Here is a 12,934-nt window from a genome sequence, read left to right on the forward strand (position 1 = left end):
GTTTTTGGGCACAAACACCTGTCTTCAGGCAGGGGGAGAGTGGCTTTGATTTGCAAGTGAGACGCCTGTTAATGCAACCCAGGCTTTAAAAAAAAATATTTTTTTTGCAAGAAGACTACCCTGTGGGCTCCTGGCTGCTGTCTGCTGCAAGCCACTGGTTCTTTTCTGCTGTGATGCAGCCTGGGCAGACATTTCCCAGGTTCTTTGATATGATGGGGAGGGCAGCCTGGGGGAAGGGGGCGGCTGGAAGGGGAAGCACAGGATAAGGAACAATGGTTTTCCCTGGGATGGGAGGGCAGGGGTCTTTCCCCTGCTTTGCATCCCCAGCAGACGAAGGGGCTGGGGCCTGGGCAGGACCCAGCCGGGGAGCTCCCGCCCCGGAAGAAGGAGGAAGGAGCAGCGGGAGCAGGAGGGGGGAGCTCTGCAGCCGGGATCCCAGCTGCGGGCCCGGGGATGGGGGTGAGCGCGGCCGGGGCTGTGGGTCAGGAGTGAGGGGCAGCGGCAGGGCTGGGGGGAAGGGGCTGAGGGTCTGGCAGGGCAGGCAGCGGTGGGTGCCGTGTCAGTGCTGGGCAGGGGTAGGGCACCGCGGGGCTGAGCTGCACTATTTACATCCCTACACCCAGCTGCCGAACCGGTGGGGCACGGGGGAACGGTGTGGGTGGTGGAGACGAGGTGTGGACCCATAGGCAGGTCAGTGCGGGGGGTTGTGGGGTCAGGCGAGGCCTGTCGCTGTAGGGCAGGGGCCTTATTGAGACCCTGGAGCATGCGGGCTGGGGGCCAGGAGGGTCCATCAGGGAGTGGGGTTGGCTGCACCTCGGGGCAGGTGGGGCCTGAGCTGCGGTGGAGTCAGGGGAGCTCCCCGGCGCCGTCAGTCCGGGCTGTAGTCCCACTTCACCCGTCACAGGAGAGATTCATCTCATCTTCCTGCAGATGCCCCAGGAGACGGACACTGCTGACAGGCCTTGCACGTGAGTGGCAGGAGAGTGACGGCTGGGGCAAAAACTCCCGCGACAGAGACCATGGCTGCTGAGCCAGGGCCGGAGCCCGCTCTGAGCTCCCTGTTCCCAGCACTGGCCCCGGCCCCGGCCTCGGAGCTGGCTCTGGACAATGAGCTCCCCACGCCGGAGACGTGGCGACGGCGCTTCCGCGGCTTCCACTACCAGGCGGCTGCGGGGCCGCGGGAGGTGTGCAGCCGCCTGCGGGAGCTGTGCCGGGGCTGGCTGGAGCCCCAGCGTCTCAGCAAGGAGCAGATGCTGGAGCTGGTGGTGCTGGAGCAGTTCCTGGCTGTCCTGCCCCGGGAGATGCAGAGCTGGGCGTGGGGGCGCGATGTGGAGACCTGCGCCGAGGCGGTGGCCCTGGCCGAGGGGTTTCAGCTGGAGCAGGCGGAGGACAAGGAGATCCAGGTGAGAGCGCTTTGCCCCCACTTCAATGCTGCCTTCTCGTCTCCGTGTGTCTGGGGATGTTTCCTCCCACCCCCATTTCTCCCAGCGACACGGTCATTTTGTCCCCAGGTCACGGTGCGTGTGAAGGTCGAGGATGCAGCCTCGGACAAGATGACGCCCACGGAGGCATTGTGGGAAGCTCTTGACTCCTGGCCGGAGCAGCCACATCTGCATCCTGAGCACATGGCCCAGGAGGAGGCTGGATGGGGTAAAACCCCAGGGCCCCCAAAGGAGCTGCTGCATGGCCCCAGAGACGAGCTCCCAGCTCAGCAGGAGTCAGGTAAGATGCTGGCTGCCGGCCTGGGTCTGGTGCCTGAGTTACCCTTCAGCATTTGGGGCAGGAGGCTCGAATCTCTACCCTGCCCACGACAAGGCTGCAGCATTTATAACCACGTGGCTGGGCTGGGACAGGGCTCTGATCTCTGTTATGGGGCAGGAGCTCATTTCAGGGCCCTGATCGTTCTCACTGCATGTGTGCAGCACCCAACAGAAAGATCCTTTCTCCTGGCTGGGCCCTGTACCACGGTCACAATCAGCGGTTGTGGTCCGATCACGCCTCTCGTGACCTCTGTGCTCGAGAACGGGCCAGCGCAGGTTTCCCCGGCGACTTTTTGGCTGGTTCCCGTTCAGCAGGATTTGCTCCAGGTGCCCTCGGCACTGAAGAGACCGGGGACTGCTCAGCAGATGAAAGCTCCTTGGCCTTGCTCCCTAGACAACACCCTTCTCCAGAAGCAGGTAAGGAGCCATGTTTCTGCCCAAACTTTTTAAAAGGCATCCATGCTTTTTAATAGGCATCCTTCCATCCCTTGTTTAATATTTAGCTGCAATTAATGCAGAGTCAAATCAATGCCTATATTCAAGGTTTCTAATCTAAGGGAGCCCCTAAATAAAGCCTCCCTAAGGGAGCACAATGAGTTTCTACCACTTAAAAGACAGGGAAAAGCCCAGCGGCAGGGTGGATCCTATCCAGTTTATTGCCCTGAGTGCACCTGGTCTGATTACCCGCCCTGGGTTAGGCTTTGCGTGCGTGCACCCGGGGCCAGGAGCTGCTGGCTCTGAGAGACCAAGTGCATTTTCTTGAGGTGAAGGTGGTGGAGCTGGGGGGAAGAGAGCTTTATAGGCTTTCAGGGATGTTATAGATCAGTCCCACCTCTGTTATAGCAACCCCCAAGTGACAGAAGAGGAGAAGAGCCTCGAGGCTGGAAGGCATCGAGCTGGAATGGAGCGAAATGATCCCATACTTAGGACCCACCTTCCAGATCATGTCCTAATGTCCTCTTGTATGGAGGATACTCCTCTGACAGAGGGGAGTCCATAAGATAGAAGGAAGCAGGTGGATTTGATCACTAGGCACATAAATAGCTGGGTGTGTGATGTCCAGGAGGACTGCATGGTGGCTTGCCTGCTGGTGGCAAAGCTAGAGGACCCCCACAACAGCTGGTAGTAGGCACTGGTCCATATGGAGACCAGTGACATAGGGGAGCATAGAAGAGAGGTTTTGCAAGCTAAATTTAGGCTGCTAGGCAGGAGGTTAAAGTGCAGGATCTCTTCAGTAGTGTGCTCTGAAATGCTCCCTATTCCACGTGCAAGGCCAGAGAGACCCGCAGAGTCCAGATTCTCCGTCCAGGACGGTGCAGGGATGAGAGGTTTAGGTTTAAAAGGAACAGATTAACCTTTGAGAACCAGAGGGATCTGTACCGAAAAGACAGGCTCCTCCTAAACCAGACCAGAGCCAGGCTGCTGCCAGTAAAAATTTACAAAGTTGGAGAGCAGTCTTTAATCCAAAAAACTGGGAAAACCGATGGGTTCAGAAGAGCATGTGGGTGGGGTTGACACAACCGCAGAGTGGGCTATCACGCATACTGCCTTGAAGAAGAAAGCAGGGGAGCCAGAAGCAGACCTGCGGATGCTGGCGAGGTTAAGTCCACACATCTCACATGCCAAACAGCAGCAGGTTGCTGAGCTAGGACAACGTGTCTAAGTGCCACGTTGCTGTCACCACAGAGGAAGTTTTAGCACAAATTGATACACTAAATACCAATAAGTCACCAGGATCAGATGGCGTTCACCCAAGAGCTCGGAAGGACCTCCGTGGTGAAATTGCAGTTGCAAATGCCCTGTGTCGGAGGGCTGAGGGGTTGCTAACACAACACCCACCTTCAGTAAAGGCTCCGGAGGCAAGCTAGGGACCAACAGACCAGTGAGTTTCACTTCCATCCTCAGCAAATGGGTAGGATTTATTATAGAGAATAAAATCAGCTGTCGTGTGGGCAAATAGGATGTGCTGGGGAAAAGCCCACGTTTTTCATAAAGGGAAATAAATCCTGCCTCACCAATCTGCTGGATTTCTTTGAAGCTCGTGGACATGTGGGATCCAATTGGGATAATATAGTTGGATTTTCTACAAGCTTTCAACAAGATCCCTCGCCAAAGGCTTTTTTTTCCCTCCTAAATGTTGCCCTGGGATTAGAGGAAAGCCTTTTTTGTGGATTGAGAGCTGGTTAAAAGATAGGGAACGCAGGGTAGAGCCAAACGCTCACTTTGCAGGATGGAGGAAGGTCACAAGCAGGGTGCTGCCAGGGATCTGTGCTAGGTCCTGTTTTGTTCAACCGATGATCTGGAAATGTTGGTGCACAGTGACATCTCCAAGTTGCAGATGATACCACATTATTCTGTGTAATCAACTCCCAGGCTGATGGGGAGGAGCTGCAGAAAGATCTCACCAAGTTAAGTGAGTGGGCAAAAAAATGGCAAATGAAATTTGCTGTTGACAAGTGCAAGGTAATGCACCTAGGGTAAAATAACCTCAAGTGGACAGACTCGGTGCTGGCTCTTGAGCTAGCTGTTACATCTCAGGAAAGAGATCTCAGAGTCATGGTGGGTAACTCTGAAAACATCTTCTCCATGTACAGCAGCAACCAAAAACGAGGCCATTTTCCTTTTCAATGCCTTTTTTAATGATGCCCAAATATGCTGGGCATCATTAAGAAAGGCATTGAAAGACAAATGGAGAGCATCCCTATGCCATTATACACAAATCCATGGTGCGCCCACATCTTGAGCCCTGTCTGCAGCTGTGCCCACGTCTCCAAAAGGATGGAGTAGAAATAGAAAAGGGCAACCAAAATGATGAGAGGCCTGGAGCAGCAGCCATGTCAGGAAAGACTGGGAAGGCTCGGCCTCTCCAGTTTGGGAAGAAGAAGGCTAAGGGGGGATATATAAGAGGTCTGTAAAACTATGAAAGGTGCCGAACAAAGGAACAGGGAAAAGGCATTTATATTCATTGAGGGCGGGCTACTGTGGTTTTGAGAGTGAACTAATCACCTCTGAATGACCCAGTCGCGTTTCACAATGCCGTCTAAATTCTACGAATGCATGTCTGGTTTCCTGCGGTACTGTACCAGCATCCAATCATTTCGCTCGCTGATGTGCTGTATGCATCTTGCTGTCTCGGGAAGTGGCCTCAGACCTTTTGCTGGAGTCTGGGTTATGAAACCACTTCCTCTCACTGCTCGCTGACTGACGGGTTACAAATAGGTCACACACGTCTGTCTTCAGAAGCTGCATCTACACGAGCGGTGGACTGCGCAGTTGTTACTGCGCCGTCATTTAGTACTTGCACCACCAACTACTAAATGACTGCGGAGTACCGTCCCTGTGTTACTGCGCAGTAACGTCCCTGCATGGTTTTTCCGGATGCTACTGCATAGCAGCAATGAGCTACTGCACAACACTCCTGCCCCCAATGCTACTGCGCAGTAGTGTTACGTCACGGTTAGTGCCCCCCAACACTACTGCGCAGTAGCATCATGTCACAGTTAGTGCCCCCCAACACTACTGCGCAGTAGCGTCACGTCACGGTTAGTGCCCCCCAACACTACTGCGCAGTAGCGATGTCACGGTTCGTGTCCCCCAACACTACTGCACAGTAGCGTCATGTCACGGTTAGTGCCCCCCAACACTACTGCGCAGTAGCATCATGTCACAGTTAGTGCCCCCAACACTACTGCGCAGTAGCGATGTCACGGTTCGTGTCCCCCAACACTACTGCGCAGTAGCGTCACGTCACGGTTAGTGCCCCCCAACACTACTGCGCAGTAGTGTCTCATGTAGATGCACCCAGAGATACACAAAATAGCTAATTCATTATGTCAAGGCATAAGATAGCCCCACCTGTGTTATGCTATAGTATCCATTTTTGCCACTGCTGGGCTATGGGGACCACTGGTGTGACCCAGCACCGTACTTCTGTTCTTCCACCATGGTGCTGCACTTGCCACGCTGAGTCGCTGGGGCTACATCTCCCCCTTTATGGCTGTGGAGGTCTATTAGCCAGAGCTGTGGGACATGGGTTGCCTTCTCTCTGCTCTCCCACATGCAGAGCTGGCTTAAGCATGTACTAGCCTGGCAGGGTAGCAGGGCTTTCCCTGGGCCAGCGGCACCGGGTGCAACCTGTGGATTTTCTACCCCTCCCAGCAGGTGCAGTGACCCTGAGGAAAGCTGAGAAGCAGCCTCCTGAGGAAGGGCCTGCAAGCCTGGAGCTGCTGCCAACATCCCCAGGGAGACTGGGGGAGAGGGGCTTCCCGACACCTGAGCCCAGCCTGCTGCAGAAGGGGCAGGGCAGGCCTGCAAAGCAGAGGGAGAGCATGGAGGTGAGTAAGGGCCCAGCTATAGTTGGAGACAGAGCCCATGAGGAGCCAGGGGTGTGGAAAAGGATTTGGGGATCAGAGAGACCTAACAAGTCACAAGAGGAAGCTTTCCTAATGATAGAGGCTGCGTGCCACCATGCCATCAGGGAGGGACTCTGGGGAAAGCTCAGGAGCTCGTTGCACCTCCTTCTCCACCTCGAGTCCCCAGCACACGGCCAGGCCAGGTCTGTGCCGCGCTGTCCTTGCTCTGGACCACACGGGCACAGCTGGAGCGGCTCTTGCCTGACCCAGCTACATGCCGGGGACTTGGGGTCAGGTATAAACCGTGCCAGCTGCTCCAGTTGTGCCCACGTGGCACAGCCTGAAGCTGTGCATGGGAACATAGCACGACACCACATTTGCAGCACTCACACCCCGACCAGGCCTCAACCTGGTATGGATGACGGATACAGGGAATACCGGTGTTTGCACAACCCATAAGACAATGAAATGAACCCTAGCCCCAGTCCCCTTGCCAGTGGTGTTTGAGCATTGGCTGTGAGCATCTCAGCTGAAGGATCCCCTCCAGGCCCAGAGCTGTGCTTTGTGCCTTGTGAAATCCAGATGTTTTCTTACTCCAGGAACTGTCATGCTGCAGTTTCTGGGAGTGGAGCTGGATTGCTGCGGTTATCTCATTTTTCTGTTTTCAAGCTGATTTTTTCTGCACTGAATCCCAACCCTATCCCAAGCCATTAGAAATTCATGTTCCCTATCTCTGTCTCTAGTCCTCCCCTTTTTCCACTTCTCCGTCCAGCACGTCAGGGAAGGCTGCAGCAGTACCTGCTTAGGTAGGACGTCTGCCAAGAGGTCCCCTGTGTTGTATGGGGATAGTAAATCCTCCCCCTAGACTCTAGGGCCTCCAGAGCTACATGGGAAGCAAAGGGAGACTCCTGACACCACCCTGCAAGGTCCCTGGGGTTGTGTCTGGTGGAGAAGGATAAATCTCTGTGTTCCCCTCTTCCAGGCAGGGGGGTTTCCTTATGAGTTACTGCCGTGAAGCCAACTTCTCCAGGGGACACACAGGGTGCCTGCAGTAGAGAGGCTCTTGCAGTGAAGTAGCCTGTGCCAGTGGAGAAGGTAGCTGTGCCGTCTCTTTGGATGAGATGGTCTAAAGCAGACAAATGGACTCTTCTGTCCTCCGAGATGTATCTACATCCCATGTCAGCTGAATACCGGAGAGTGTTGCATCCCTACCTGGCAGAGCTGAGCTGGCAACCCTTTTTAGTGCAGTGTAAGGCTCAGGGCTGTGGGGGCTGGATAGGGCTAAGTGTGTAATCCTTGTGACCGCAGCTCCGGGAGGCCTTTGAGGATGTGGCTGTGTATTTCACGCGGAAGGAGTGGGAACGGTTGGAAGATGGAGACAAGGGGCTTTACCGGGACCAGATGCTGAGGAATTACCAAGCCCTCATTTCCCTGGGTAACCTTCTCTTTCTTGCTTCTCCCTGGAGCTGTGTGAGCTTGGCAATGTCCCCTTCCTCTCCTTGTTCTTTTACAGTCTCATTGTTACGAAGTTTGGGATGGTGATTTCAATCCACTTTCTCCCACTGTTTTCTCATTGCCCAGGTCTCTCGTGTTTTCATACATTACTTTGCTTAGGTCTTCCTCTTGGTCTAACCTCTGGTGCTTCCATGTGCAGCAATTTCTTTGCAGGATGATCTCCTTTTGCCCTCCCAGCATCTCTGCACTATCTCCAATGCACTGTTTATAACATTTTAGCAACAGCATATATGTGTGTGTGTGTGTATAGAGGTGAATCTGTGTGTGTGTGTAGGGGTGTATATGTGTGTGTGTGGGTGTAGGGGTATCTATCTATCTATCTATCTATCTATCTATCTATCTATCTATCTATCTATCTATCTATCTATCTATCTATCTGTGTGTGTGTATGTATATATATCTATATATATGTATATATGTGTGTGTGGGTGTAGGGGTATCTATCTATCTATCTATCTATCTATCTATCTATCTATCTGTGTGTATGTATGTATATATATCTATATATATGTGTGTGTGTGTGTAGGGGTGCATATATGTGTGTGTGTGGGTGTAGGGGTATCTATCTATCTATCTATCTATCTATCTATCTATCTATCTATCTGTGTGTATGTATGTATATATATCTATATATATGTGTGTGTGTGTGTGTGTAGGGGTGCATATATGTGTGTGTGTGGGTGTAGGGGTATCTATCTATCTATCTATCTATCTATCTATCTATCTGTGTGTATGTATGTATATATATCTATATATATGTGTGTGTGTGTGTAGGGGTGCATATATGTGTGTGTGTGGGTGTAGGGGTATCTATCTATCTATCTATCTATCTATCTATCTCTGTGTGTGTGTATATATATCTATATATGTGTGTGCATATAGGTGTATATATATATATTATATATGTGTGTGTGTGTATGTGTTTGTGTAGGGGGGTGTATATATACATGGGTGTGGGTTTGTATGTATGTGTGTGTATGTGTGTATAATATAATACTAATGGCTTTCTTTCCGGTGTGTCACATATCACTGCACCTCTGCCCGTTTTCCATGGTGCTACTGTGAGATTTACCTCCTTTATATACTTCTGCGTTGTTGATGCCGCCCATGACATATGACGATCCTTCTGCTTACCTGGAGGACACAGACCATCATCTGTTAGGGTTTCTGCCTGTAGTGCTTTTCTTTTCATCCCAAACATCCGCCTTCCCTATTTCTCCGAGCCCCCAGTAGAAGGCTTGAGTCCATTGGCTCCCTCCCGCACATCCCAGCTTGGCAATGGAGGGAGAATCACCAAAAATCCCCACCCTTTCTGCACGTCTTCCAACAGGCTATCAAGGTCCTATGCCAGACTTAATCTGCCGCATCCAGCGAGGGGAGGTGGATCTCTGGGTCTGGGATGATGAGGACTGCGGAGAAAACTCGTGGTCCAAGGGCTCATCCCCAGGTGAGTCTTATCAGTGCCTCTGCCCTGCCTCCCACTCAGGAGCTGGAAGCCTGTGAACCTAATTTGAACTGCTGCCCCAAGGGGCTTCCCCTCTCGTGTGTTGTCCAGGCAGGTTTCCTTTCCACTCCTTGCAATTCAGTAATATGGGGACAGGCAACTGCGCCTCATGGGTGCTGTGGGAGCATGAAATCTCCCGTCATCCATGGCTCTTATTACCCTCCCTTCTGGTGTGTGCAGACAAGACCAGCTCATCCAGGTGGGTCTAAAGCACCACAGTTCTCCCCGGTCAGATGGGTTCAGAGCTAGGACAGAAAATGGATTCAAAGTTGATTGCCTAAAGGCAAGGTAGCATGGCACACCACACCTCCCTTGCATCCCCAAGACTGGGATGCCTAGGAAGTGAACTTCATTCTCACAGGGTGCTCAGGGGCTAAGGCCGAGCCCTGCTCTGAGGCTCATCCTAGCCTAGGAGAATAGCCACTTTTCCCCAGCAGGACAGGGACTAATATCCAGGTTCCCTTTCCCAGGTGCTGGGGAGCTCAGCGGGGAAGAGGAGCAGCCTCTTGAGGAAACCCTGGAGCTTCTGAAGACTTCCACAGGGCAATCCGGGGACAGGCTCTTCTTGAAACCTGAGCGAGGCCAGTTGCAGGAAAGGCAGGCCACACCTGAAGAGCAGAGGGCCAACATGGCCGTGAGCCAGGAACCCTCTCCAGATGTCTACCACAGCAGTATGAGGGCAGAGCTTGGAGAGAGCCAGAGGTTTGGAGAAGGCGTGGAGGAGCTGAAGGTCCCGGAGATGAAGCTTCACTTGCAAGAGAAGTTACAGCCGAGCGAACCTGGGGTGGGGGACCTCTGGGGAAAGCAGCAACTTGCTATCCAGCACGGAGAGCGAGCCCAGCACGGGAAGTTTTTGGAGTGCCTGTTGCACTTGGCCTTACACGAGAGAGCACGTGTGCTTCCCGAGCACGGGAAGTGCTCTGCTCACCCGGCCACCCCCAGCAAACTCCACCTGGGAGAGGTGCTGCCTGTCTGCACTGAGTGCGAGAAGACCTTCGTGGCCCAGCACCTGCACCTCCTCTCCGGGCAGCACCTGCATCGCTGCGGGGACTGTGGGAAGACCTTTGGTGACCGCTCCCGCCTGGCCCGGCACCGGCTTATCCATACAGGTGAGAAGCCCTACCGCTGTCCAGAGTGTGGCAAGCGCTTCAACCGCTCCTCCAACCTGGCCCAGCACCGGCGCATCCACTCAGGGGAGAAGTCCCACCGCTGCCCTGACTGTGGCAAGGGCTTTGGGCGCCCACAGCACCTGGCCCGGCACCGGCGCCTCCACTCCGGGGAGCACCCATACGGCTGTGCCAAGTGTGGCCAGAGCTTTATCTGCCCCTCAGATCTGGCGCGGCATCGGCACGTGCACGCCGGGGAAGGGCCACACCGCTGTGACCACTGCGGGAAGAGCTTCAGCAGCCGCTCCAGTTTGGCTCGGCATCAGCGCATCCACACAGGCGAGAAGCCCTACCAGTGCCCCGACTGCGGGAAGAGCTTCAACCAGGCTTCCCACCTGGCCAAGCACCGGCGCCTCCACTTGGGGGAGAATTCGCTCAGCTGTCCTGACAGCCAGAAGGGCTTCGGAGGCCAGGAGCACCTGGCCTGACATCCACGCATCCAGCCACAGGAGCAGCTGTGACTCTGGCCTCGTATGGACATCATTTCTCTTAGGAGACCCACTGCTCTTCAAAGAGAAACTATGCATGTTCAGATATTTTATCCCAGAGTAAAAATGGGCACTCCAGGGGAAAAATGACCTGGGAACAACCAGGGTTAAATCTCTGGCCATGCACAGACATTCAGTTTCTCCTTCAAGAGTCTCTGCTCTCCCAGAAGACGGCGTGAGTGTACAAATGTTCAGGATTTTCCTCCCAGGGCAAATATGGTGGCTCCAGGAGCAAAATTACCTGGGTTAAATCAATCCCAGGAGAATTGCTCCTGGGAGAGCAAATGTCTGTACAGGCTGACCATGGGCAGTCTGGGTTAGCTTATCAGGGCTGCCCTATGCACTATTGCCATCTGTTGCATGACCACCGTGTGCCCTCAGAGGCCAGGGGGGACAGGGGGGCACGGAGAGCTCCCGCAGGCAGCGCCAGCACTGTCGGCAGTGGGAGCATGGTGGCGGCGAGTGGTGAGCTCCCACAGGTGGCACAGCATTGTCAGCAGCGGGGACAGGGGGATGGCAAGTGCCAACCAGCTGTTGGTCACCATCCGCAGAAGCCGATGGTGGCGAGGGGGGTGGCAGTGAGCGGTGACCACCTGCAGGCACTACCGGCAGTATCAGCGGCACTTTTTGCAGGGCATGCACTGACGTTCACTCACATGCACCCCCTACTCACACCAATGATCTGTTGCCAGGCAGACTAAGAGAGCTGCAGAGTATACTGAGAGGGGTGCACAGTCCCAACCCCTTTGCCCTGGCTGCAGTGTCAGCACTACAAGCTATTCACTATTTAGGACCTCAGCATTCAAGGGTCTCTACACCTGGCTCCGAGTCAGTTTTTCTACCATGACAACAGGCCACATTCATTAAATGCATATACACAGCCTCTGCCTGCAAGCAGGGTGGGCTTTGGAGACTTTGGGTTGTCTCTCCTGGGTCCCGGGTTCCTGGTATGTCAGGCTTTTGGATTGCAAGAATATGGACACTTACGGCTGGGAAATCATCCCTGCTCTCCACCCTGATTCCCACCTCATATAACCTATTTTGCAAACAAGCTCATGCCCATGTTGCTGCCTCCCCCTGAGCCCAATTCTGCAGGTTTTGTCCTTCAGTCTCTCCACAATGATGTATCATGATGCCTGGGTGCCTGCTGCTCCCCTCATCCTGCTTTCCCCTGCCCCGTTGTTTCTAAAGCCTTCTCTGCTCGTAATGCCCCAAACTAAACATGGTATTCCTATAGGCGTTACCTGTTCTCCATGACGTACTAATGGACTGGGGAACGGAGCCCCTTTCAGGGACCAAGGACTCCGATTTCCTAGCTCCTTCCCCTTCCAGTGAAACCACTGAGATCCAAGGGTTGTTTCCAGTGATTGGGAGCAGGAGCCAGTTGCACCGGGGGCATTGCTGTGCAGCCAGGACCCTGGCCTGGGGGCTTTTGGAAGGAACCTCTGGGCAGAGGGCATGGATGAAAGGCAGGTTGTTGGGGTGAAGGAGGTAGCTGCCCTAGCAAGTGTTGCCTGTCCTGTGAAGAGTGTGAGAGAGACTGAGTGACATGTGGCACGCTGTACTATTGCCATCAAGGTCCCTTTGCTACTCCCAAAGTTATTCGACTGAGCGATTCTGCAACAGGGGCTACCCGAAGAAGTGAATTACCCATCATCAAGCACAGTCTTTCCTTCATCCCTTTTCCACTAGTCCTGACAAGTCCACTTGCCCTATCTTGCAAAGGTTTTTTGTAAAGGAAATAAATCTTGTGACTTGAATGACTCTCAGTGCTTTTGATGGGCTGTCTGGTTTGTCTCTGCACTGGAGGTGGCCACAGACGGAGGGAGGGGATGGGGCTTTTTGCCATGCCTTTGGACAGTGCCCCATGCTCAGTGAATTTTCAAAGGGTGGTGGGCGTAGGTGAGGGTGCATGGGTCAAAGAAACTGAAATGCAAAACACTGCAGGATGGCATCCTTGGGGAAGGTCTATCAAAGGCTGCTCTCAGTCTGCCGCACTGTAAGTGGGAACCAGGCCTTTCAGGCTGGGGACCGAAAGTTGGCCAGGAGGGGTGCTACCTGTCCCATTGCCTAGAAACTGGGGGGCCTTAACTATGCCAGCATAATAGACCTTGTTAGTCATTGGCAGACCTTTGATGGCCCACCGGCA

The 12,934-nt window shown here is 53.8% G+C and overlaps 1 protein-coding gene across 2 annotated transcripts; it reads left to right on the forward strand.

The window, feature by feature from the left end:
- The first annotated feature begins 363 nt into the window (after positions 1–363).
- On the forward strand, positions 364–12,554 carry LOC109285392 (zinc finger protein 383). 2 transcript variants are annotated; one of them, XM_019496320.2, is made up of 8 exons: positions 364–459; positions 931–1,403; positions 1,512–1,722; positions 1,923–2,177; positions 5,919–6,094; positions 7,421–7,547; positions 8,958–9,074; positions 9,602–12,554. In XM_019496320.2, the coding sequence occupies exons 2-8, from the start codon at positions 1,020–1,022 to the stop codon at positions 10,723–10,725; spliced, it is 2,394 nt and encodes a 797-aa protein (XP_019351865.2). In that variant the 5' UTR covers positions 364–459; positions 931–1,019; the 3' UTR covers positions 10,726–12,554. The 2 variants fall into 2 exon arrangements, with proteins under 2 accessions (XP_019351865.2, XP_019351866.2); XM_019496321.2 differs by having other exon boundaries at positions 2,076–2,177.
- Positions 12,555–12,934: the final 380 nt, after the last annotated feature.

This window comes from Alligator mississippiensis, chromosome 7, assembly GCF_030867095.1.
Source record: "Alligator mississippiensis isolate rAllMis1 chromosome 7, rAllMis1, whole genome shotgun sequence".
NCBI lineage: Eukaryota > Metazoa > Chordata > Crocodylia > Alligatoridae > Alligator > Alligator mississippiensis.